At 42.1% G+C, this 27,118-nt stretch overlaps 3 protein-coding genes across 3 annotated transcripts; 2 read left to right on the forward strand and 1 right to left on the reverse strand.

Annotated features, from left to right (window-relative positions):
- The first annotated feature begins 12,525 nt into the window (after positions 1-12,525).
- On the forward strand, positions 12,526-17,819 carry LOC140317692 (transmembrane emp24 domain-containing protein 9-like). The gene is made up of 6 exons (XM_072395173.1): positions 12,526-12,691; positions 15,846-15,946; positions 16,910-17,035; positions 17,123-17,269; positions 17,345-17,460; positions 17,695-17,819. Exons 1-6 carry the CDS (start codon positions 12,544-12,546, stop codon positions 17,696-17,698), a joined length of 642 nt encoding a protein of 213 aa, XP_072251274.1. The 5' UTR covers positions 12,526-12,543; the 3' UTR covers positions 17,699-17,819.
- tmem216 (transmembrane protein 216) lies at positions 17,527-20,559 on the reverse strand. Its single transcript, XM_072395174.1, has 6 exons — positions 20,542-20,559; positions 19,808-19,821; positions 19,635-19,728; positions 19,418-19,510; positions 17,818-18,019; positions 17,527-17,728 (listed from the first exon to the last, which is right to left on the reverse strand). Exons 1-6 carry the CDS (start codon positions 20,549-20,551, stop codon positions 17,713-17,715), a joined length of 429 nt encoding a protein of 142 aa, XP_072251275.1. The 5' UTR covers positions 20,552-20,559; the 3' UTR covers positions 17,527-17,712.
- A 557-nt stretch (positions 20,560-21,116) lies between these two features.
- On the forward strand, positions 21,117-26,343 carry LOC140317694 (transmembrane emp24 domain-containing protein 9-like). The gene is made up of 5 exons (XM_072395175.1): positions 21,117-21,303; positions 21,986-22,086; positions 22,958-23,083; positions 23,222-23,368; positions 24,350-26,343. Exons 1-5 carry the CDS (start codon positions 21,150-21,152, stop codon positions 24,497-24,499), a joined length of 678 nt encoding a protein of 225 aa, XP_072251276.1. The 5' UTR covers positions 21,117-21,149; the 3' UTR covers positions 24,500-26,343.
- The last annotated feature ends 775 nt before the right edge of the window (positions 26,344-27,118 follow it).

A 27,118-nucleotide genomic window follows, 5' to 3' on the forward strand; every position in this document is an offset into this window, starting at 1 on the left:
ACAGCTCCTCTGGTGATGGCAGCCTAACATTCTGCATCGTGCATCTTCCGTGCTCAGATACAAAAGAGAATGCCGACATCAAATCTGGGTTTCCTCCCTAGTAGCCTGGTTTCCTTTTGTCACGTCTTTGATTCAAAAGAAACATCAGTAACCCCTTCCCCTTAAATTATTCACCCTTGGATGGTTTTCTATGGCTCATAAACCTGAGGTGGTGAAGCTGAATCACTGCCCAAAGATGGAGCTTAGGGGTCACTTTGAGATTAGAAAAGCAATGAGGATCCATAGTTAAACTGCAGAGGACAAATTGTACATTGATTGCAATAATCACTCCTGACACTGACCACACACCAGCTGATGTGGATTGGATTTTTAATGTGCATAAATAATGTGTATGTAGAAACCTCCTCACATCTCAGACACATCACTTCTGATGCAGTGTTTCAAGTCAGGGAACATCTGAAGAGATTCGAGGTCAGAGGAGGATACCTTCATAACGCTGCTTTAACCGAGTCCATATTTCTTTCATCACAGATCAAATGGAAGTTTGATGGTGTGGGAATACATTCAGCAGAGTGTGTAGGCAGGCTGGGATCCTCAGACCAGCAGGGTGACAGTTCTCACAGTGGTGCAGAAATGCATCTTCTTATTTCATGTTTTCTACAAGTATGCACTGTATTAACGCAGATGTATTTCAGTCCCAAGGAGGAAACAGGCAGAACTCACCTGTATGTGCTTTTCCACAAGTTGAAACTCATCTACAGCAGGACTCAGTTGGATTATTCAAGAATGTGTTTTGAAGAATTTACATTTGAAGTTGTATATTAGAAAAAACTTTAAATAAATACATTTGAAAAGAACTTCCTCAGTATGACAAAAGGTTTTAATTTGATATTTTTGTGTCCATAAGAGGAGGTGAGAAAAAATGACGAGATCCTGATCGAACGTGTTGGGCCAGGATTATACGGGTCTCTCATCAGATGTTCTTTTATGATCACATAGTTCCTGTGTACCACACCCCTTACCAGAGGATGCACGAACAGCCGCACCGGATGACTCAGACTGGAAACAAACGCACCATCTGCACCTCAAGCATAAACGTCACAGTGGCAAAGACACGTCGTAAAGATACAGGTCATCGCGGACTTTCTCTAAAGGCTTGTCTTCAAAACTTCTGACCATTGACCTTACATCTGGTCAGGTTTTACCGTACACTGCCCCTATCGGTCACACACGTGTTGCAGCTTGGGAACACGTAACAAGAGACGATGCTCCAAACAAAATCAGGACACAAAGGCATGAGAAACACATGTATCCATAATTAAAAGCAAATATATTCCTCACCTAAGTTTCACAATAAATCACCTTTTTCTTCTAGAAGATGAACAGCCAATGCTGTTGGTTGCAACACACCTGATTCAGATTAAATGGATCTCTTCGAAAGATTGTTAAGTTCTGCACAAGCCTGCTAATGATGCATTGATCTGAATCAGGTGTGTTGAAGCAGGGAAACATCTAAAACCTGCAGGACAGCAGCCCTCAAGGACTGGAGTTTGACATCCCTGATATAAGTGCAGACAGCAGCAGATGAAAACTTAATCAAGGTTTTTATTAAAAAAAAGAAACCAAAAGCGCTGCCAGGATGGATAACCATAAACTAAACTAATGAGAAAAGACTAAACTAACCACATGAAACTCAGGAACAAACAGAGTGACATCAACAGCGAGCATCTGACAATGACTGAGAGAAACCAAGAAGCCTTAATGCACAGGAGGCTGATGAGCAAGTGACTGCAGCTGTGATGGTTGACCACAGGAAACCAGGTGTGTGTGGAAGAGCTGAGGAAACCGAACGGGGGGACACTAAGACAGACTGAAGGAGAAACCGAGCTGAGAAAATAACTAAAAACCAAACACAAGAAAGCATTAACAGAAACACCAACTGAATAAACACATGAAGCTAAATGAGGGAAAGAAACCAGAACAGAATCTAAATTCTGATCAACCAGAAAACAGAGTCTCAGAAAAGGGACTAAACACTAAAACTGAATGCACACATAATGAATAATACACTCATAAGTAAACAGCTCACAGAACCAAAGCAAATGTCAGAGCAAAGAATAAACCAGAATATGAAGAATAAAGGTAAAATCAGATCAAACTATAACAGAAGTTCCACAAACCCCAACAAATTCTTCTTCCTCTGCTTTTTGTTTGTCTTAATCTTTCAAGTTTAGTTTCCAGTCAGCGACCTGTTTATTACAAGCATGTGGAACCTGGTGACCACACTGCTGTAACTTCAGACTCTCCGTTTCATTAAAACAGCAGCATGAGCTGCCTGCAATGACCTGTTAACCGGGTAAGTTTAAAGTCACCCAACCTGCAACCTGATATGATAACCCCTCATCTTCAGGAATGTGACTTAGTGGCAGAGTAAGTGAAGATCAGCTTAATGGGAGAGGATTTACCCGGCTTGTTTATGCAGGTGTACCTCGGTTTAAAAAATGGTGAAATATTATACCTTTGATGTATAAATGGCATAACTGTGTTTTCTACTGTTTCATGTCAAAATGGCTGTTTCTGTACGGTGGGATTAGGATGGAGTCGAATGAGGGCACACGGCTGATTACTAAAAAATGTTCAAACAGAAAAAAAATACAAATATAGTTACATCTGCCACTGCCTGATTAAATATTCTTATTTAGTTTAACCAGGGGAAATAAATCAGCTGTATTGTTAATTAGAGCACATATGTGAGTTAAGAAGGGAAATGAGTCAACACTGATGGTTAAAAGTCAAATAGATTTGAAATGTTACTAAAAGTGAGGTAGAAGCATTAATATTCAGTTGAACTGTGTTAGAGTCATTTTAACAGCATCTAAATATTATATATTATTAAAGGAGCTCGTATGGACACATCAGAACCGGAGAGTCTGTGATGATGGCGGTTGATTTGAAAGGTCTGTGGAGGTTCGTATGGCTGTTACAAGCTCTGACTTACATCCTGTGTGTCCTTTCAAACTTCTCGGTTTCATTTTTGTCAGGACAGACATCACACTGTCGGTACATGTTACCGGAGATTTTTTAAAAACTGACACCTTTTTGATTCCAGTCCACCAGAAGCAGTTGAAGAATCTCACCTTGGTGCTGCTGTGGCTGATCCTTCCTCACCTGCTTTCAGACCGGCACTCTTTAGGACTCCGCTGGTTCAAGCAGACATTTTCCAGCAGAACTGTTTTGTCTGAGTGACGGACAGGAAGCCCGTCTTCAGTCTCTGTGTCATCATTAGTATCATAACCTCTGTAAATATGCATCTTCCCCCAGTCTTTCACTCTGACTGATCACATACATTATGGATGCTCTCCCAGCCTCTCGTCTTCCTCTTCATCCTCCTCCTCTTCTCTTTCACCACCTTTCCTCAGCTCCCTTTCTTCCCACATATGTATCACAGTGCATCACTGCCATCAAGTGGCTGCAGGTCTTCTGTTTCTACACTTAAAAAGCTCCATATCTGGCCCTCAGGTCAATTTCTCCACCTCTTCGGCTCTGCTGAACTCTCTTTGTGGCTCTGATACATTAATTTAAATTTTAGCAGAAATTCCAAATATGTCAGGCTGAATATGCCACCAGTAAAGCACACATACATATGTATATAAAAAAATCCTAGTACAGTGCTCTCATGATTATATTTTATTACTCTCAGTGACTTTCTTTAGCAGAACAAGGTGAACCTACACTATATCAGGCAGGCAGTATTAATGATTTTTATTTTGGGCTTCACCAGAGCAGCACAGCCTGATGTACAGCTCCGAAAACAATGCAATTAATCTTCTATTGGCACTTTAGCAGCCTGGCAGTACATCGTGCCTGAGGCGAGCTGTGCCTGTCTCTTTAAGGCTCCCCTCCCTAAACACCCGCTATCTTCTGATTGGCCAGATCCTGGAAGCCTGCTGAGAGGCAGCACCTGCCTGTAGTTGTTGGTTATGTAGCGTCTGCATTGGATTACTGTATTCAGAAAGTACGATTTAAAAAGAAACTGTTGAAAAACTGAGGGTTCAGAGCAGTCTGAAGCCTCAGCTTTGACACATAAAGACTACTTTTTATTATGTTCACTGAATGAATGAACATCAGATACAAAACATTTGACAGAAAAGAAGGAAAGGTTTAATGGATCAATTTTAATGACCTGAAAATCTGTTGGTCACCTCATTCCACTTTATTTCAGGAGGAGACTTTGTGCCTTTTACATTTAGCTGCACTCTCGGTCTGTTAACTTTAACCAACCAGATGGCAGCTAATTGTGTCGGAGCAGTTTAATTGTCTGAAACATTTTAATCTTAATGTTTAACCAGGCTTGGAGATGAAGCAGCCAATCGGAAGAGGAACAGTGTAGCTACATACAGGACAAAACAATCAACACTTACTTGTTTATCTGTTCCAGCCTCTCCCGTGCAATAATCCAAAACTTTTATTCCTACAAAAATTCTGGTAATTTTGAGAGGTTGGACTGTAGATATTAAATGTTTTGGTCTGAACTAAGTTATCAAAAACCGTGGCAGTGGTGTACTGGTGTACCCCCGCTGTCTCCAGTTAAAGTAATAAAACTACCATCTGAAGAATTAGCTGGGTGTTGGTAGTGATCCTCAACTCTATCACAATACCTCTGCCCGAAATTAAGCCACTGAGTGCCCGCTTATGGAAGTTACTCCTGAAACTTCAGATCTCCCAGTAGCTGAAAAGCACTCCTTCCTCTGTGGTGTGCTGCTGGCCCTTCACATAAGGGGGCTCTGAGGAACTCTGCTTAGCATTTCTTCTCATTATTCCTCTGCAATTTAAGTGAGAAAAGTTCTAAAAATTCTGGCATCCAAGGAAGAAGAATTTCTTTGAAGGCAGAACAGTTAGCTAGCATTTGTCAGATACACCGCTAGATCTCATGTTTGCCTCATCCAAGGTGAGGACTGTTTTTAACATTGCATTGTTAGGGACAGGGTCACTTAAAAACTACTTCACTACATCATGACGTATTTCTAATCCTGAACAGAAAATGGATGGAAACACTGTGACCTTTAGCATGTTTTAAGCAACTTCTCACTAACACCTGTGACATAAAACACACCCAGACTTTAAACGCTGTATGTAAAGTTTGATAACTCCTGCAAACGCCACAGAACCATGAACTAAAGAAGAAACACGTTCCGCTCGAGAGCTTCAAATACTTCATTTTTAGATTGACCTTTATTTATCTGCCTTAAAACAATGTTTCTGAACTTGTATGTTGCAGAATTCTCTTTTGCTTAATGAGGATCCTCTTTCGTGTGGGAACAAATTAAACTGCAGTGGAGTTTCTGTGCATGAGTGTGTGGACATATTTCAGTTTGTACAGAAAAGTAGTGACATTTAAAGATCAACTTTCTGCTTTTCTAGGTATTTTTGGTGAATTTCATAAGTTTAGATTTGAGGCATTCTCCTTGCCTTTCATCTTCCTCTCCATCATCCCTCTCTGCATCTCTGCTGCAGTTGACAGGGCATTAGAATATGATTTCAGGCTACTTCATTTGTTTTTATATTTATTTATTTTTCTCTCCTGTGCCGCCGTAAACATAAATCACAGCAAGCCGAGCCCAGAGCTCATATAAATGTCAGGATAGACAGCGGAGCTCATAAACCTCTAATTTGATCTTTATTCATCTGGGACAAGGCATGAATAAAAGCTCACCTAGTAAATCATCATTTTCTGCTTTCTGTCAACACTGCAGCTCGTTAGGCTGCTCCACCTCTGATTGGCTGCTTCACGTACCCAAACCTCGTTAAGTTTAAAAACTCAAATACTACAGACAGTTTTGCTGTGTAATTATAATTGATGACTCTCTTGGTGCATTTAAAAAATCATTTAAGATTCTATCAATCAAATGTGTCTTTAAATGGGCACAAAAGCTACTGAATTATGCGGCACTAAACATTTCCTCCTGTACAGTTCACAGGCAAATACTGTATATTTATATTCATACCATCACTTCAGCTGCTCAACACTTAACATATTCAGTTTACAAATGTGGAATATGATGGAAAATACAGTGGACGAAATGGAATTTATCCCAGGAGTAAACTCACAACCACTCAGGAGTGAAAAAAGTAATTAGAATTAACTGTATGTTTACCATCTGTATGAATGAAAATGTTAAAGAATCAATCATGCAGATATTATGCTGGCATCATTCTGCATTAACAACACTTCTACATTTATACTTTGTGACAGAATCTTTCAGCAGAGGCGTTTTTACTTTCAGTGAAGAAAGTTTCTCCTACCTCAACCCCTGCTGGTGAATTTTTAAATCACCTTTTTGTGTCCCCACAGTGTTTATTTTGCCCCAGACTTACAAGGACTCCATTTAAGGAAAACCAAACGTGACATTGTTTGATTCTATTTCACAAGATCCACATTAACAGGCTGCACATCTGTAAATAAGGCCACTAATTTAATAGATATACTCAGTTAAAGTGTTGATAGAGCCACCAACAACCTGAAAACAAACACTACCTATGCATTAAATTTCTTTAACCAATCACAGAAGAGCAGAGTTGGACCAAGTGCACCAATAAAAAGTTGGCCTGACACTTTTTATTGTGAGGTTGAATGTGGGAGAAACCTCAAACACCAGTAACAAATTCTATTATAAAAAAATGTCAGCCTCGAGTATCAGCTTGAACTAATGTCCCGTCCTGGTGACCTCTCAGTAAAATAAGCTAATGTGATGCTACGTTGCTACAAAAATGGAGGAAACCAGTGAGGAAGTATTTTGGCTCTTTTATTCTACAATGGCAGCAAATCTGAGGTCCCACCCGCAGCACAGCACATAAAAGAGGGTAAATGTCAGGTGTTGTCATCTACCTCACTGACCGCCTGCTATTCAGCACAGTGACCTACAGCTGGTCCTTTATCATAAGATTGTAAAAATGTTATCACCTAAAAGATTTATAAAATCTGCGGTCCAGTGGTATTCCCCTGGGAGAAGGGTGTCAGGAACATAAAATGGAACTGGAGCCATGGTATTAAACTCCAGTTTGAACTGATCACAGGCGGTACAGCAGTGTAGCATCATGTCATTACTGAAGGATACGGGCCGACATTTGAATCCATTCAAAGAGCTGCGTGTTTGTTCGAAGATGATTTATCCGTTTATTATCTTTAACTGGCAGCACTGTAACTGTTGGGGCTTTTATACACCAATCCAGTGTGGTTCCTTCCTCGTCTTCTCACATCTCCAGCATCTTAGCAAAGAAATAACGCCAGCACACACCACAAAGCCCACATCCAGGCGCTAACCATGAGGTATAATATACGCCTGCACAAGAAATGTAAGCTGGCGACAAGGGAAACCATGAGACTGCGTATCAAACAAAGCAGCCTTTGCTTTGTGTTTTTCTGTGATGTCATACAGACCCGGACTGACCTGGGTCATCGCTACCAGTTGGTGTTTAGCCTCTTTACATCACTCCTCACGTTCTTGTGAGAAGTGTCGTTGTTTGTTTTGGAGAGATGACAAAAGAGAAGACAGTGTGTGGCATGTTGAATTAGTCATTTACTTCCTGTTCTCTCTGTAACAGACAGACAGAATAATACGTCTCGCTGACAGATCCAGTGAAGAAGAATGTCAACGGTGTCTTACACGCGAGTCCCGGCGTTCCTGACAGCTAACTGTCATGTAGGTGTTGGGCCTTCAGAGTGGATCTGTGCTGTTTTTGTAAATCGAGGGCTACGGTAGGAATTTGTGCAAGATGACTGAATTGTTCGGGTATACGAGTGATTATTTTCATGAGAATAAGACCATCTTGTTTCTTAAATTTTCCTTTTCACAGCCTGAGTTCAGTGGGCTTCAAACCCACACTGAGAACACGAGGCTATCGCCTGATATCAGAGCTTATCTTCTGATTAATAAATACATTTACAGCTAAAATGAAGAATGTGAAGTCACAGAAAGAGGAAGTTCTCAGTTATTTGAACTTCCCCACTTTGTATTCTAACTTATGACATCACATTAATGTTTCTTAAAAGATTCACTGTTCATCCTTCAGTCCTTCATTTCCCAGAATATCTCTCATGATACCTTTGGTTTTAATCAACAAAAACAACTGAAAGCTCTCTCTGGTTAAAAGAAATATCAATTAATCTCATAATATATGATCTATTTACATGATATGATCTCATAACTTTAAAGGAAAGTGTTTCGTAATCAGAAGTAAACAGTTAATAAATGATCATGAGAATAACAGCATCCACTTCGTTCTCATCAGTCTTCATTACTACCCCACTTTTCTTCCCCTCGGCCTCCGTAGTGGCACAGTAACCCTTCCTCTCCTCCTCTTCCTCTCAAAGCAGATCTTAGGGCTTTTATTGGTGGAGTTTTACTGACACCTGCTGGTTGGCTGATAGAACTACATATCAATAACAGACAAGGAAATACCGAATTTTGAAATCAATTGTCCAACAGTGCGAGCTGTATACAGCTGGTATGGGCTGTGAATTACAAATAAAATAATCATAAGTGAAATGGGGAAAGAGATCACTGCTGCTCTAATTAAGCAGCAGGTTGTTCAATGAAGTGAAAGTTTCCAGCACAGTTTTCATGGAAGACAAACCTTTAATCCTTTAACTGGACTCAATGTAAGTTCAGTTCATTCACACAGAAAACATGGTGGGAATATGTCTCAAAGCTCCCTTTGCTCGCTTCAGGTTGTGATTTTAAAGCTCAAGTTACTTTTAAACAATGACATGATTTATAGTCACCTCTGACAGAGCCTGACCAGTGGTTTCCTGTTAGCTGTAATGTTATATCCTCATTTGTAAGTCACTTTGGATAGAAGTGTCTGCTAAATGCATGAACATAAACAAATAGCAAAAGAAGCAGACTGTCACTTGGCTATGTATCTGTCAGTATGTTCATTATGTATTCAGAACAATTCTTTATGTGTTGAAGCTCCATCTCAAACACATTCAGAAATGACTCCACTTCACTACAGCATAAATCCACCATATTGACTATTATTACCTGGTTAAAAAACTGAGGATCCAGAGGAGGCCTGAAGAAAATAAACAAGATAAAAGAAAAAAAAAGCCTTTACAGTCAGGGGGTTCCATCCATCCATCTTCTATACCTGCTTCATCCAACTGTGGGGCCGCAGGGGGGCTGGATCCCAGCCGTCATTGGGCAAGAGGCGGGGTGCACGCCAGTCCATCACAGGAACACACAGAGACAAACGACCATGCATGCTCACACTCACTGATAGGGTCAATTTAGAGCAGGGATGTCCAACTCCGGTCCTCCAGAGCCGCTGTCCTGCAGGTTTTAGATATTTCCCTGCTCCAACACACCTGATTCAGATCAATGCCTCATTAGCTGGTTTGGGCAGAACTAACAATCTTTTGAAGAGATTAATTGAATCTGAATCAGGTGCATTGAAGCAGGGAAACATCTAAAAGCTGCAGGACAGCCGCCCTCGAGGACCGGAGTTTGACGTCCCTGATTTAGAGTCACCAGTCCTAACATGCATGTTTTTGGAAGGTGTGAGGAAGCCGGAGAACCCGGAGAGAACCCACTCATACCCGGGGAGATCATGTGAAAGCTATAAGAGTGCAAAAACACTGGAAATTCACTGAAAATTAAATAATACGATGTGTGAATTAAAATATGAAGTGAGTGAATTTATATCCATGAACAGATGATCTCTTAATTACATAAATTAATAATTCTCTGAATATCTAATTATAAGTAATCCTGCTAAATGAGTACATTTAGTCATCATGAGTCATACATTAAGTCAGCTTTATTCAATTATTTATATCGTAGTGTTATTGTTGAACTATAGATGTGAAAATGTGAAACTGGCATCGAGCACATAGGTCACAGTTCCCAGAACTAACTGAGAACATTTATGATCCTGTAAATCAGACATTTCCTTTTTCCTCAGTTTGACACATGAAGCGCTCAGAGCTGGAGGTGGAAGTCTTTATCTTTGATAAATATTTTAATTCAAACAAGCTCAGGTTGAACAAAATGTTTGATCGGCATTTAATGAGATGAATAATTGTTTTATTAATTAAAAGAAACACAGGAAAGATTTGAAAAAAACGTCTTTGTTCAGTCAGAAAAATTCTCTCAAAATTAGGCTCAGAGTCGCTGGAGACAATTAACACAAAACATTTATTTCTTGCAAGAAAGAGAGAAGTCCGCACAACCTTTTCAGGAAGCTGGCTCACAAAACGGTGCTATTACTATTTATACTATTTATGTTTACTGGCCATTCGGTGTTATGGGAAAACGAGTTCAGGCGGTCAAAAACAGTCTCACCAGCTCCACAGTTATGAGAACCAGAAGGCAGGAGGAACCCCCCCCCCCCCCTTCACATAAACCTTTATTCTTACAGCTTTTCTCAGAGTAGAACTCCATGATTTTTCTAACATTTTCTCTGTCCAAACAAGCAGAGAAACAAAAAGCTTTATGTTGAATCAAAATAATCATTTTGGTTTTTACTTTTATTCTTCTTTACCGGCTTTAAGAGATTATGAAAAAAGAACCTTCAGATACCTGAATGTGACCTGAACCTTCAGAGAAAGCTGAAAACTGATCCGTGACATCTTTTTATGATGCAAAATCCTGACGTGGGTCGTGACTGCAGAGATGAAGCTGCAGTTATGAACAGAGGTTGGTGTTCAACAAAGTGGCACAATTTAATTTGTGTGGCAGAACTACACGGCTGCGATGGGCTCCGTAATGAAACCTCTTAGCTTTAAGTTCTGTCTACTTTATATTCACAAAGAGAAACGAGCGAGGCAGCCATCGTGGAGACATGCAAATACACTGATCTCTTTAATACGAGCTTCACCCATTTGGACAGAGACTTTGACAAGCAGAACAAATGCCCTGCGAGCAAAACAGGCGCAGGTCAGGAAGAGCGGCGCCGATGGCCGAGGAAGAATTCAACTTTCTTTATCCTCTTTGCAACGCCGGCAGTCACATTCTGCCTGTTCGCTTACTGTTAAATTAGTCATCTGAGATTAGAGACGGCTTAAGGGAGAAAAGTTTTCCTTCAAAAGTTGATAAAGAACATATGCAAAAACAAAATGTGGAAAAGGAAGTCTGAACATCTGAGAAGTTTCGGTAAAGTTTTAATAAGAGGGCAGCCGGTATAACTTACCCGTGGAAAACAGCTCTGCAGTGACAGCATCTACAGTTCACGAGAAAACAAGTGGCCGCCTGCAGCAGCTGAAACAACATTTACACACTCATTCGCAGGATGTTTACAGCAGGTTTGTGCCAAAACCAGAGAAAGGAAAGCTGAGTTGTGGAGAGGAGACCAGAAGTAGGGTTAAAGACTCAAAAAGCTCCCCATGAGCTTGGGAAGAGTTTGGTTCAGGCTCAAACTACAGACGTAAGAACCATGATCCCAAACAATATTATTTATTTTATTTATACATTTATATTTAATGATGATTTGGACTTTTGGATCAGCCACAGCAAGTTATGGTCAAAAACCTCCCCTGGTCTTTTTCCCTTGACTTCTTTGGAAAGCAGCATGAGATTCAGGAACCTGTATCGACTGCAACAAAAGTCCAGCTTCAGTCGATGCATTTTCATAAACTTGTTCAACTGCTGCATGAAATCATGTGATGGAAGAAACTTCTCTCCTGTCTGAAAGGATGGTTCAGTGTTTCCAACGCTAAAGGAGATAAAGGAAAAATTGTGGCTCCTTTCCGTAGCAGTTAAGAGAATCTGACTAGCTCGTCAAGGCCGTGATGGATACCTCCGCTTCAGCGTAACTTTAGTATGACGAGGACGATTGTTGGTTACATACTGATTCTGTGTGTGGTGCTGATTCGTGACGTAGACGGTCTGATAATGAGGTCACGTGCGAACGCCGCTGGTCATTCTTGTAGCAGACTGCAGGAACTAGTTTTTAATGCTGTGTCAGTAGAAAAATTGGGGCTGATTGTCTGAGATAAAGGAACCGAAAATTAAATCAGTGGCATCCTACATGAGAAATAAAAGGCTGAGAGCTGGATCAAGCTACAACATATAAAGCTAAAGGCAGTTATGGACTGATGGAGTCAGCTGTATTTCAGTATTGAACATCTTCTCACACTAAATAGGGTGGAGTGTTTTATTAGCTTTTTATTCCTTAAACATCCATCTTAAAGGGCACATCCTGTCATTGTGGAAATATGTTATCCCTTTTGTTTGAGAAGGTTTAGTAAGCTATTTCTTCAAAATATTTTGTTTACATATACATATTCCTAAAACTATGAAATTCTCCCATCTTTACGTTTGAAATAATCATTTTAACCCATCTATTAAGTTAGACTTTCGTTTTTTCAGACCTTGAGGCTAAAAATGATTATTTCCGGATTATACAATATATCTTTAGGTTAATAACAGGAAACTGGTCACAAATAAAGAAAGTTACGGTATTTTTAACTTTAACTCTCAAATTTGTAAGAACTACAATACCCAGCATCCTCTGAGTCTGCGCAGACTCAGAAGCAGCATCGAGATGGCGTCAGGCAGGGTGCTGGGGTTTGTTTTCGCAGTTTTCATGCTGAATCTTTGCTGTAGTTCGGTCACTTCTCTGTATTTTCACCTTGCTGAAGGCGAACAGAAGTGTTTTATGGAGGAAATCCCGTGCGGCACCGTTGTAAAAGGTGAGTTTATCCCGTGACAACCTACGGTTTATGCAACAGCGCCAGCAAACTAACCGAGGAGCTTCCGCTATGAACCGATGATCAAAATATGTGTATTTTTTATTTGTTTGTTTGTTTTTTTGTTTTTACACCTATAAATTTGAGTTGATTTACACATTTTTATCATTAATATTTTTACTTTATAGTTAGTTTTACGTCATTGCTGTTATTGTCAAGGTGTCTGACGTCATGAGAAGTAAAACTGTCATAAAGCAGATTTAAATACAAAAGTAAGGGAAACTCTGGTTTCTGGCTTTGGTTCTGTTGCTGTTTCTGTGTGATGTTTTCCATCTTTCCAGGTTCTTTTTTTTCACTTCTCCTTTGGGCCCTTTACATTCAAACATGTAGATTTTAAGACTGCTGGTTTTCTACGTATTTCTACGTATAGGTGAGAGCATAGGTTCAACATAAAATAACGGATCCAGCCAAATAACTTTTTTATTGGCTCAAAATAAAACAGATTGGTTCCTGTTCGGTTAAAGCCAGGCTGCTGATATACGCCCTAATACCCACGATGTAACCTGAGAACCAGAAACAACTATAGGAGGTAAATCACTGCAAAAATCAAAAGTCACCACACTTATTTCACACATGAACAGAACCAACCATCAGACCGGGTGTAGGTCGCCTGTTTCTAAGAATTAAGGCTATAAACTGCTTCGATGGTCAGATTAGGGAGCGGGACTGTTTGATGTGATCGATGTGTTGCAAGGGCTTTATGAGTAATTGAGTGGAAAAAAGCCTGCGAACTGCAAACTGTAAAACTTCCTCTTTTTCAGGAAGGGACTTGGGTTTATTTCTTTTTCCTGAACAAACTCATCTCCTGTGGCTTTTTGGCTGTTTCTCTTTCGCTGAAGTTGTTCAGGTTGTGTTTTGCGCTCCTATATGGATGGAACAGTGCTGTGTGGATGGTCGAGGTTTGAAATGAGCTCAGATTTAAAACGAATCCTCACTTTTGGGCAACAAAACACGACTTGATGTGTCACACGATGGACGTGACGCAGTGCATCCTGGTTGGAGAACATCGCTGAGTCATTAAAACCCGGAGGTGGCTGCAGTCAGGTCAAGGTCAAGTATTTTTAGAGCACATTTAAATAACTAAAACCCGCAATTAAATCCAATAAAGCAGTAAAAAGTAAAAGCAAAGAACGACTGTATAATTACACAATGCATAACAGAAAATGGACAATCATAAAAGCTAATGGAATAAAAACAGAGTACAGGGATCTAAACGGATGATGTTTTTGACTGTTCTAATCGGTTTGTCCATTTTAAAGACAAAATTATTCCCAGATTTCTCACTGAATCGTGACAGTTAGAAGCTAAATGATCATTAAAATGTAAAAAGTTGAGCCTCAGCCAGGTCTTAATGTCATTTAGGCATCTCAGTAGAGTTTTATAGGCATGTAAAGCTGTATATCATCAGCAAAGCAATGAAATGGGATGTTGTGTTTCTTAAAAATAGACTCCGAAGCTAACATATATACGGAGAAAAGGACTGAACCTCAATGAACCGAAGGGGTGCTGTTGTGGAGGAACAATCTCCGATGTGCACCGAAAAACTTCTGCCTGTCAAATAGGATTTAAACCAGTTCAGGACGCCAAACACACGCTGGAGACGAGATGAGAGAAACTCACGGTCCAAAGTATCAAAGGTGGCAGACTGGTCTAAAAGCAGTAAAACTGCAGAGTCAGCAGCATCAGTAGTTCAAAGCAGATCATTAAAAACTCTTAAAAGAGAGATCTGCTCAGGACATGTGATCCTCAGCTCCGTTTTCCCCGTCATGTTGACTCTGAGGCGATGAATCAGAAATGCTTATTAATCCCGGGGGGGGGGATTGTTGAGTCATGGGTGTTCCTGCCAGGAAGTCAAAGGAAATAAGCAACATGTACATGAAGCTGCAATGAAAATAACAGCAGAAACCAACATTGCACAGCTGCTTAACTCAGACAGCATCCTTCTCTCTGACGCCACCTCCAGAGAGTCGCAACATCTCTGGCCCTTCAGGTCAGGCTGTTGGCGTCAGCCGCCCTCAAACTGCTGACCCTTCATGCAGCAGCATAGAGGACAGCACTGGCTACCACAGACTCATAGAACAACCCGGGTCACCGGTGCCTCGGTCCTCAGGTCACGACCTCTTCCTTTGTCTTCGCCACGTTCAGCTGGAGGTGGTTAAGCTCGCACCATGTGACAGAGTCGTCCACAGCCGTCAGATACTCATCACCTTTGCTACATCCAGATACTGCAGAGTCATCGGAGAACTTCTGAAGATGGCAGGTCTCCGTGCAGTAGTTGAAGTCCGTGGAGTAGAGGGGGAAGAGGAGCAGTCGCCTGTGGGGCCCCGGTTTGCTGACCGGACATAAGCTTCATTTATACTCTTCCAGGACGTCATCATTGATGGCATCAACGGCAACCGAGGTGGAGCAGCTGTATTTGCAGTTGGAGCTCATCAATATTGGAGAACAAATGCTTAAATTGCAAATGTTGAAGCGCAGACGACAGAGAAGACGTTCGCGGGGGGGGGGGTCTGTACGACCGGCCGAGGCTGAACGGGTGAATTTACAACCTGGATGAACAAATGCACTTTAGATCATTTCGAACGTCAACAAGCTTCTTAAGACCGGAAAAGGCAACTGCCGGAAATGATGTTCTGAGCGGACCAATCACAGCCCTCACGGCCCGCGTCTACACGAGGTGTCGTTAAAGCATGAACTACGACATACTGTGGTCTGCCCAGCAGGTGGTCCACAATCCAGGACCCCAGCGAGGCATCCACCTGCAGGGATCCAGCTAACACTTCCCATCCATTTGTTCAGTTCTTCTGAACCAGAACCTTTCCCAAAAACACAGTTTCACTGAACACAACTTTTTGATTTGTTTTGTAATTGTTTTTGTTGGAATTAATGTGAAGATGATAAAAAGCTTCTGTCGTACGACTGAACTCCACAGATGACTTCTTCAGAGATGTAAAGGACAGTAAAATATAACACGAGGATGTTCACGGACATCCTGTGTGACGAAAACAGGAAGAAAATTACACGAGGAGAGAAATAAGTGAAGAGTGACGCTGAGTTTGTGTTCAGAGCTCAGAAAACACACTTTCTCTCTCTGCAGGTGACTACTGGACTCAGCTGTATGATGACGAGGAGGATGAGTTCTTAGCAGCGACCGAGGACCTCAGCGTGTATGTTGCAGTGAGAGCTCCTAAAGATGAGGTTTGTACGAGATATTACAGAACAAATCCGAGTGCTGTTCTTTCTTGTTGTAAATACAGTAGAAGTGAATATCTGGTCTGAGCTCCTTTATTCTCCAACACAGCCTGAACCCTCTGAGACAAGCTTTCTGTCATTTCTTTAAGGAGTCTTCAGGAATAGTTCTCCAGGCTTCTTGAAGGACATCCCAAAGCTCTTCTTTGGATGTGGGCTGCCTTTTGTTCCGTTCTCTGTCAGATGATCCCACACTGCTTCAATAATGTTGAGGTCCGGGCTCTGGGGAGGATTCATCCCTCCATAAGACCTGTTGCCACTGATTTTCAGTCCACTTCTTGTGTCATTTGGCATAGCTCAGCCTTTTCTCCCTGTTTCCCTTCCTTAAGAATGGCTTCTTGACAGCCACCCTTCCATGGAGACCATTTCTGATGAGGCTTGGGCCAACAGTAGATGGATCAGCTGAAGGTCCAGATGCATCTCTCAGGTCCTGTCAGGTCACAGCTGGATTTTTTCCTCTTTCTTAAGGACATCACTTTCAGATCCTGTTCATCTGCTGTAGATAGTTTTTTAGGCCTGACACTTCTTCTTTTGTCCTCCACTTGTCCAGTTTCCTCAAATGTTTTAAGGACACACTGCACACCATGCTGAGATATGCCAAGTTTTCAGCTAATAGCTCTTTGGGAATCACCTTGTTGCTGCAGAAATCCTATTTTCTGTCTGTCAAACTGTGTTTTCTTTGCTGTTTTTCATAGATGCAACTAAAGAAATGGGAACAAATGATGTGTCTTTGTGACATGCTGCTGGTAACAAAGTGCCTAAAGATCCAGTTTAAAATGGCTTCTTTGCTAAGAACAGACTCAGGATGAGGACTTTGAGGACATTATTAGATTAGAACTGTACCTTTTCATTTTCCATTGCAGCTACAGCATTGAACCCAACTCTTCTCACATTAGTTTCTGTTTCTTCCAGCTGGTTCTGTCCCAGCAGAACGGATCAAAGGGACAGTTCAGCTTCACATCTTCTGGGTCTGGAGAACACTGGATCTGCCTGCAGCCAAACTCCTCAGAGCGCCCCCTGTCTGCGGGCCGCATGTTGGTAAGAAGGTGTTTGACCTGTATGTATCGGATGATTCAGTGAGACTTGGTTCTGAACTTCATGTCACATCCTGGTGTCGTGTTGCAGGCGGTTCACCTGAACATCAGAGTGGGCGAACGCACCAACAACTACACGGAGATCAACATTCAGAACAGGCTGACCGAACTGCAGCTTAGAGTCAGACAGCTGTCCGAGCAGGTCCAACAGATCCAGAGTGAGCTGAACTACGATAAGGTGAGTGAGCCATCTGAGCGGGTCAGGGCGGGAGCCTGAAACCAGACCCTCACTGTCCTGTTTGTCTTTTTACAGATCAGAAAAGAACATTTCAGCACCGTCAGCCACAACACCAACATGTGGATCTTCTGGTGGCCCGTCGTCCGCTCCATCTATGTGGTGCTGTTCATCATGTGCCTCACCGGCTCCTGGTGATAAATCAGTCCTGTGCTCACACAACTCCGTACAGAAGCTTTGAGTCACAGACGAATCCTTGGTCTTATTTACAAAGTTTATTTACAGAAAAACAACCTGATCTCAGGGTCCATACGTTCTAAAAAACAGTACAAAATATCAGAGATTTGCATCAAATTTCCACCTTTAGAAAAATAAAGTGTTTCTGTTAGCACGTGGCGTCTGAGTGACGCTGTGCTGATGTGTTTCAGGTGACAGACGCCTGCTCCTCAGAACGCTTTAGACCTACAGAAGAAGAACAACACACAATGAACTGAAAATGAAAGAATGAAAACACTCAGGACACCCGGGCTGGACCTGCAGGACGCGGTTACCTGGAGAAGGCGGACACGGAGAGCAGCCCGAGCAGGAACTCCAGGCTGTAGAAGCAGAGCAGGATGGCGCAGAGGATGAACTCGAGTCGCAGGACGAAGGTCTGCAGCAGCAGATAGTAAACAGCCAACGCCGCGCAGGGAAACAGGATGAAGAGCGACACACACGAGGACAGAGTGCGCTCACACAGGTTCCCCTTCCAGCCTGGACGAAGACACAGCGTCCTGTCAGTGAGGCGTCTGATCTGCTCACATTACTGTCTGCTGCTGCCTCACGGGTTTCTCCTTTGCTTTCATTTATAATCCCTCAGACTAAAGTGAGTTTTAATTGCAGTCTTTGTGAGTGGAAACACATTTAACACAGACTCAAACACCCTCAGCTGTCAGGTGAAGTGTTACCTGCAGATTCCAACAGATGCAGCTGTGTCACAGTTCGGTTTCGTCCTTCAGGCAGCTTCATGTCTAACAGTGTACTGTTGTGATGTAAGACTGGGAGTCTGCACAGGGAGGGGGTTCCTGGACTACACCACACAGACTGATGCGTTTTAGATTAAAACAGCAAACCTCAGGGTTACATTCGCTCTCTATGGTGAGACCAACGGGGGGTGGAGGTTGCTCTGAAGGTGGGGGGACGTTTAAGGAGAAAAAAGGTTGGGAATCTCTGCCGTAAGGACTTCCTGTGTCTGACTTCCTGTCTGACTCGCCTGCAGCTTCACTCTGCTTTAATCAAACAGGCCAGGCGAGTATTTTTAGGAACGGCGTGACGCAGCTCGTCTGGTGGAATCCCGAGCATCATGTAAAGTGACTGAGGACAACTCCTGCGACGGGTCGGCAGGTTCTGATGGCTGAGCTCACGTGCAGGATCAGTTCATGACTGTCGCTCATAAAAGCTGTGCAGCATATATGTTCTACACAGAAGTGTGAAGACACCACAACTCAGCTCAGGATTCAAGTGTTTTAAATCGCTTTCTAGATTGTATACCATGCCTGATTTACATGTATTAAAATACAAATTGGGCCAAATGAAAGGCTCCTGTGAAGAGTTCCTGTTTTAGTTTCTACACAAACCAATAAACTGATCGACTGTGGTCCAGCGGATCTCATGTTGTACGTATTACTTCAGGTTAAATATGTCCGACAGTGTTGTTGGTTGAATTTACAGAGAGATGTTTGTACATTTATCAAAACATTGAATTATGGGTACTTTTTAAGGCGTGTGAGCGTGAGCTTATCTGGCTGGATAAGTGTGCACTGACGTCCAGGAAGATTCAGATTTCAGGCTCTCATCAGTTTAAGGAGTGTGTGGGTCAGCCTTCTGCTTATAAATGGTGTCATCTCGCCCAGGTAGAAGCTCAGATTTCTGTTTAATTTGGGCTTTACTTGAATACATCAGGAATGAATGGTGAAGTGACATCCATCACCGCCTGAATCAGCACGACATGAACTCAAGGGCAAAGAAAAGTATCGTAAAGAGAAACTAGAACTTTAAGTTTGAACGTTTTTTTTCACATATAGATTAGTTTTCTGTGGACGGAGGATGCACCCATGCTCAGCTGTCAGCATTCAGACATCTTAATGTTTGTGTTCGGAGTCTGTTTCTCACCGTAATATATCCGCAGGGTCTCCAGAGCGAGGAAGAGCAGCAACAGCACCACATCCAGGACCAGATTATCTGAGGGGTACGGCAGTAAAATCCCTGCACAAACAAGACTGCATCACTGATCTACGACCACACGTTCAGGCTCAGTGACTTTGACCTTCTTCCATCTGCTGTCAGTCAGTTTGTGCGCTGATCTGATTTCTGAAACATGCAGATTTACCTTTGTAAATGAACATGAGAACCTCTGCCAGGCAGAAAGCAGCAAAGTACCAGCTGTTGAGGTAGAGGAGCACCTGCAGAGGAGTGGACGAGAGCTGAGGAAGAAACAGTCAAGGACAACAGACACACAGCGAGCTGCAGCTCTGTTCATCAATGCTGTCATGTGAAGGATACGATTGGTTGGCTCCCTGCAGACAAACAGGAAATACAGCAGTGAGACTCACACATGTAACCATCATCATTACCCATCAATAACTATAAGCTTCTGAGCAGGGCAGCTTCATTAAGCCAGTAAAGAATTGTCTTTCGCAGTTACTTTGAGTTCTGAGTAACCAGCTGATGGTGTCCAACACCATATTCAAACTTATGAAACTCAATTTATTAAGACAAAGAAAAGCAGCAATTCCTGCCAGCTGGAACCTCAGTTTAATAAATTACAGTCATCCAATTAGTGACAAAAGACGGCGACACCATGACTGTATGTTAACCACTGGTGTGTCCAAATGTTTCACTTGGCACTGAAATATAGACTGAAGTATGATTTAAAGAATATTTATGGTTTATAATAAACGGCACGTGTAGTAATAGCATGATTATTTCGTATCTGTAGTTCTAATATCATCCGCACACAGACTTTTTACTGTACTACAGTGACTGCTCTTAGACTTTAACAGCCTTTAAAAGCAATCACCGGTTAATTTCCTGCTCTGTATCGATCATTTATCGGCTCTGATATGGACTGTTCAGACTGTTAGCCTGTTGCCAATCAGCGGGACGGAAGCTCGGACTTCATGTTTCCTTCTCGGATGCTGTTTGCCAAACAAAAGTTTTAAATATTGTAACTAATAAACTCCCAGTTCCGACGCTGGGTCCATTCGTTTATCTTGAACAAACAACAAGAAACTCACCGGGCGCCATGTCTGATTCCCTCTGGTTGCTGTGGAAACAGCTTCTAAAAGGAAGTTATTTTCTTCTTCTCTGGACTAATTAGAATTGATTCAAGTTGCTGCCCCCGCGAGGTTGGAGACAATATTGTTGGTTTACCAATTTGGGTTCATTTTCCAGTATGTTAAGTACTGACGGGTTTGTTTTACAAATAACTTGAATGATTAATTCCGAAAATTCATGCCAAATCGTTTTGCTTCGATGTGAGACTTAGTTATTAATCGTAACGCTAAAAAGATAAATAACTTTTTCATCAGTTAATCAGTTTATTTCACTTTCTGCTGGACATTCACATGCATGTTTCATTCATCTATGTGTTGTTATTTGTGGCTGGAAATATGAATAAATATTAGTTTTCTTTAATCCTTGTTGGTTTTCCAGCACATTTGGGTTGCATAGTGGTGAAACTGGTTTTAAACCTTGCTTATTCGGTTGTAAAAGGTCCAAAGCGTAAAGAACTACAACACCCAGCATGCTTCTGCGGCACGCTGATTGGTGAGATTGGTGCGAGGGCTTACGTGGCATTGCTGCGGCCGCGCAGCCTCAGTTCGACCGCTGTCCCGGCAGGAAGATGGTGTCAGTCAGGATCAGGATGCAGCCGTGTGTGTTTTCAGTTTTACTCCTGAACGTTTTCTACACCTGCGTCTCCTCGCTGTATTTTCATATCGGAGAGACCGAGAAGAAATGCTTCATAGAGGAAATTCCGGACGAGACGATGATTATCGGTGAGTGACTGCGGCTGATGCTAACAGCTAGTTAGCTCTACAACTTCAGCGAGGTAGCTAATTGGTTAGCTGGGCTAAACTTATCTGTCGTGTCGTTAGAAAGTCCACGAACACCGAACTGAACCTAGGAAGAGTTCTTCCTGTTCTGTAAAGCTGTAACCTGTACATATATTGATTTAAATTGCATCTGCTTTCAAATGCCTATGCTTTGAGAAAAGTTTCGGATCGTGTTAGTTTGATTATTTTGTGTAAAATGTGACCTGATCAACGCACAATTGCGCTGATACTTTTGCTCATATAATAGTTTTGTTTTCATGACTTAAACGAAGTGTTGAAGCTCCTCTGCTCTCTGCAGTGTTGAGGAAGTGTTGTTCTTTTCTGCGGATATAACACCACGTTTGAGTCTGAGGAAGTGGGTTGGATGTCAGATCATGTCGTCCACACACCCTCTGCTGAATGTACAGAAAGACAGCTGCTCAGAAAATGATCCTCTTCACAACAGTTACATGAATTTGGCGTATATGTTAAGTTTTCATTCACACGAGTACTGCAATATAGCATTAAAAGTAGTAAATAATATTTATATCAGCACAAGTTAATCTTTTATATTACAGTTGAGTACATATGGACACATAAATTATAAATCAATCGTGTTAGAGATTAAATGTGTGTTTCTGTGCAGGTAACTACAGGACTCAGCTGTATGATAAACAGAAAGAGGAGTATCTGCCGGCCACTCAGGGTCTGGGTATGTTTGTGGAGGTCAGAGACCCGGATGACAAGGTAAACACAAACATAAAAGCAACGATGATGCCGGGTTTTTGCCAGCGATGGCTACACGCAGAAGAGAAGCTCTTCCAGCCTTCTGTGCTGGACATCGTTCATTTCTCAGAGCCTAGGCTGATCAGTGTGATCAGCTCTGAGGTTTTAGGACATTGTTTGGATAAGCTTATGCAATGTGACAACATTTATTTTGTCCAGAGCTGCATGTTTCACCAAAATGTTGTAAAGATGATGGAGACTCAGTCCACCGTGTAAAGTTTTCTCCAGCACATCCCAAAGATTCTCAGCAGGGTTACAGCTCATGCTGATTGCCTCCTTTGCTGTTTCAGACCAGTGGGTCCTGACGCTGTCCTCTCAGAATGTATGTCCTCAACAATTGGGAAGATGAAAATCTAATAATTGAAATACCTGGTTAGTCAGAAAATCAGCTGATCCCACAGTTTAGCAGCAGCACCTCATTCTTTGTTCCCGTCACTCTGGAACAGGGTCAGTCTGGACTTATTAGACCACATGACCCTTTTCTGTTGATTCAGACTCCAACAAACAGAAGCTTTAAGTTGTTTTCTTAAGGCTACACTGCACTTTGGTGTGGACGTGTTCTTCCTGTCACTGCTGATTTCCTGCTGTCCACTTTTCTTCCTGTAAGATGATGGGTCACCACCTTCCTGCCAGGTTTTATTTGTTTCTGGGACAGTTCTGAACCCAGCTTCAGAAACCTGCTCAGGTGTTGATTTTAGATAGAAACCCCCCAAACCTTTTTAAAACTGTATGATTCTGTCTTTGTTATGTCTCCTCATGTCCTCGGCTCTCTGTAGGAAAAGGACGTCTCAGCGAGGCGAGCTGATTAAATAAAAATGTCTGTTTCCTGCAGGTGATCCTGTCTCGGCAGTACGGCTCAGAGGGGCGCTTCACCTTCACGTCGCACACACCAGGAGAGCACCAGATCTGCCTGCACTCCAACTCCTCCAAGTTCTCTCTGTTCGCTGGAGGCATGCTGGTGAGGAGGCGCGGTCAGGGATCGTTCCGTTAAACTGTCACACACAGCTCCGTTTGTTTTCAGTCAGGTTGTTCGAGTGTAGACTCTGAGTGGATCTGCAGGTCTCTGATAAAGATGGCTGAAATTTGTCTGTTGCAGAGGGTTCATCTGGACATCCAGGTGGGCGAGCACGCCAACAACTACGCTGAGATCGCTGCCAAAGACAAACTGACGGAGCTGCAGCTGAGAGTCCGACAGCTGGCGGAGCAGGTGGACCAGATCCAGAAGGAGCAGGACTACCAGAGGGTCAGTCAGACTCCTCACAGTCCTTCATTTCCACAGACTTTACTGTGACCAATAGTTTGATGTCAGAGCTTCAGCTTCGTCACAAACAAAAGCCTCATGAGTTGTACTTTTAATTAACCAATCACATATCTCGCACTGACACAGATTCATGACCTCACTAAGTAAACCATCTGGCCTTTATGTTCACACTGAAATGACAGTGCGAGTGCTGAGCTGGTAACTGGCAGATCAGTGCAGCTGCTGTTTGGGCTCATGATCTCTGAATGATGAGAAGCTGCTCCACCACAGCCTGCGGGATGCAGTGTAACGCCATGGCCTCGTCTTTTTGGCTGTGACTGGATGTAAATCCAGTTCTGTGAGTGAACTGGCAGGTTTTAACAGGGTGTCCGTGTATGGTTGTGTTTATCGCTGCCTGTCGTGGTCAGAACACTCTTAGAAATACCTGCTTACATACAGGTTGAATGAAATCAAATAAAACACCCCCATACAGATGCTAATTCAGATTTAAAACAGATTTATTACCTGGTTCCTCCGTTTTTAACAATAAAAGCACAAATTCTGCACTTCTAAGGAGTGTTCATTCACAGGAAGTTACAGCAGAAAACTGGGAAATCTATTTCCATCAAGTTACACGATAAACCAAACGCTGGCACAGCAGAGGGAGAAGAGCTCGTCCCTGGAAGCGAGCGACGTTAACCGGGAACGGAGAGCTGCAGAGTTATCGAAGCATCTGAAAACCAATCAGAGAATGATCCCAGACATTGTTCATAATGTTCGCACAGAGCTGTGACTCATAGCTGCCAGGTTTAGAGCAGGAAACCCGACTGGGTCAGAGGTAACAGAAGCTGAAAATCCCTGACCTCAGCTCGGTCCCTGAACACACCTGCTTCATGAACTATTATGAGCGTTGATTATTGAAGATGACTCTGATGATTTGGAACAGTGTTACATGTGTTAATGCACCGCTGTCTGTCCCCTCAGTACCGCGAGGAGCGTTTCCGTCAGACCAGTGAGAGCACCAACCAGCGCGTCCTCTGGTGGTCCATCGTCCAGACCCTGATCCTCGTGGCCATCGGCATCTGGCAGATGAGACACCTCAAGAGCTTCTTCGAGGCCAAGAAGCTGGTGTAACTGCTCTATGTGCGTGCGTGTGTGTGTGTGTGAGAGTGTGTGTGTGTGTTCTCTACTGATGGATGCAGTACTGAGCAGCTGAGGTCGCTGCTGTCGGGCGACAGACTGCAGAGGAGCCGGGGTGCAGAAATCCAGCTGCACGTTGTGGCTTGAAAACATCTTTGTCCTTTTTGTCGTTGTTTTCCTCACCGAACCCTCATGTTTGCCATGGTTTCCTCACATCTACGGGGAGAAGGCGCAGTGTTGGCGTCCAGCCGCCACACAGTAATTTATCTTTGGCTCGCTTCGAGTTGGTGTTACTGGCCACAAGAGATGGTGACAGACAAACAGAAGTCAGGTTTACGTTTGTGTCCAACAGAAATTAGATTGATTTGTAAAATAATTATTTTCTGCTGCAGTTGAATAAAACTGGCTGAAATGTAATCAGATTACTGAGGGTTACTGTTGAAACTCAACTGAAAATCATCAGAGTAACAGATGAAGCCAACAGAGCTGAAACCACCAGTCAGATGAATCCATTTGGGGGGAGGGGGGGTAGAGACATTTCTTCTGCTGTGTTTCATCATCGAATGTAGATTTCTTAAACCTTCGGGCTTAGCTTCACACTTGGGTCGTTTCTGTTTTTACTTTATTTGTTTAAATACAAAAAATCATTGATCATTTCAAACATATTGATAATAAATGTCCGCCGCCTCCCATTAAAGGACAAGTTCAGTTTTTATTTTCCTGCTATTTATATTTGACTGATTCAAGAAGTAAAATATACTTTGTTTGTCTGGCTGTAAGGATGTCCAGATAACAGACACATTTGGGCCTAAACTCTGCTCATTTTGGCACTTATTTGGACCAGATGGAGGCTGTACTTTGTGAGCTGGGCCTCATTTTGGTTCCACCACTTATGGGCCAGATGTGGCATGACGTGATGGCCGACTCTGGCCATCGTCTGGTGGAAGCGTGGCTGAGTTAAGGCAGACGCTCTTGTTATCTGGGCAGCTTTGTACTGACCCACTGTAAGATCTTCTAAAAGCTTCTGATAAACAGAGGGATGTTTTACTGTTGAATTGGATCAAAAAGGATCAGAAAGCACTCAGCACAGTGACTGCAAGCAAAGCTTTTCCCGTGTTCGTGTCTTTGCTCGTGCTTTGAATCACGGAAGAGATCCTGTTTGATGTAATTCTGACATTATTATGAACGGAGAGACGTTTTTCCCCCTGAATTGTGAATTCACAGTTCTTCCCTGTTACTGAGTCACTCTGCAGTTAAATATTGGAACTAAACCTTTTGTTAAATGACCCCGACACGTTTTAAAAGCCGTAAGAAGCGGCATCGCAGCAGTGGAACTGAAAGGAAGAAGCTCAGAACCGCCAGATTTTACTGGATGCGGTAAAAGCTTCGTGTTTGGTGCCGTTTTACACCGACTCGGCATCGGTTTAACCTTTCTTGGAACATCAAAAATAATCTCTGGTTTTAAACTGCAGTAATTTTGTTCTCACTTTGTTTTTTCCTCTCCAGTTATGGTTTATTTTAAAAAAGAATCTGCTGATTTCAGTTTTTAGGAAATATTTCTGGTTTTTTTTGGGAGAGGGGCTTGAAGTTCAGTTATGTTTTGGAGTAAATGTGAAACTCTGAAACTGCACTCAGAATAAAGGTTTTGTCACATTTGGTTTGAAGGATGTGAAAAGCGGTTTCTTTTATTCTCATTAAGTTCCCATCAAAACTCAGTTCAAAGTTACTTTTATGAGTTTTTATGTGCTTTAAGAATGTTGCTTTACTGGGAAAAGTACATCTGAAACGGATTATAAAGAAATCTGACTGCAAAATTAAATAAAAGAGAAATACAAAATAATTTTTGGCTGCTTAATGAACCAGTTTTACGGTTAAAAAGGAGCTGATTAATGTTAAAGAGAGTTGAAATGTCTCAGTTGATTAATATCTGTGACTTTAAAGGCAGCGGATAAATGTCTGAAATTATAACTTGTAGTTAAATATAATATAATATAATATAATTCCTGTCGTCGGCCATTTTTACCCAGTTTACATTTTAGTTTTGGGATGGCAGGTTTCCCACAAAAAGGATTTTTAGGATATTTAAATGCAATTATACACATTTTCTATAAATATATTCATTTTTACATGTATTTTCTCATACATATATGAAATATAGTTGGCGCTATAAGCATGAATATTGAATTTTTTTTATCCATCCATCATCTTCCTGTTATCAGAGGTCAGGACCAGGAGGGAAACCCAGACATTCCTCTCCCCAGCGACACTCCAGCTCCTCCTGGGGATATATAATCCCTCCAGAGGATTCTGGGTCTCCCTCCTCTCATTTGGAGGTGCCTGAAAAAGGGAGGCATCCTAATTTACAATTTAAAAAAAAAAATTTAAGAAATAAATCAATCAATGCTGAAATATTGGCTTTAATTACAAAAAAACATTTTTCTTAATCTCACTGGAAAGTAAAACAAAAGTTATTTTGAAATAATTTTTGCTCAGTTTGTTGGAAAAACATTTCAAACTGACTAAAAGTAACCAGAAATAACACAAGATAAAGCTAAAAGTTAGAGATAAAATGGCTGAATCGGTTCCTGGTGTTGAAAGTAAAAAGAAGGGTGT

The sequence above is a fragment of the Leuresthes tenuis genome, unplaced genomic scaffold (genome assembly GCF_036924035.1).
Source record: "Leuresthes tenuis unplaced genomic scaffold, fLeuTen1.0.hap1 SCAF_11, whole genome shotgun sequence".
Classification (NCBI taxonomy): Eukaryota; Metazoa; Chordata; class Actinopteri; order Atheriniformes; family Atherinopsidae; genus Leuresthes; species Leuresthes tenuis.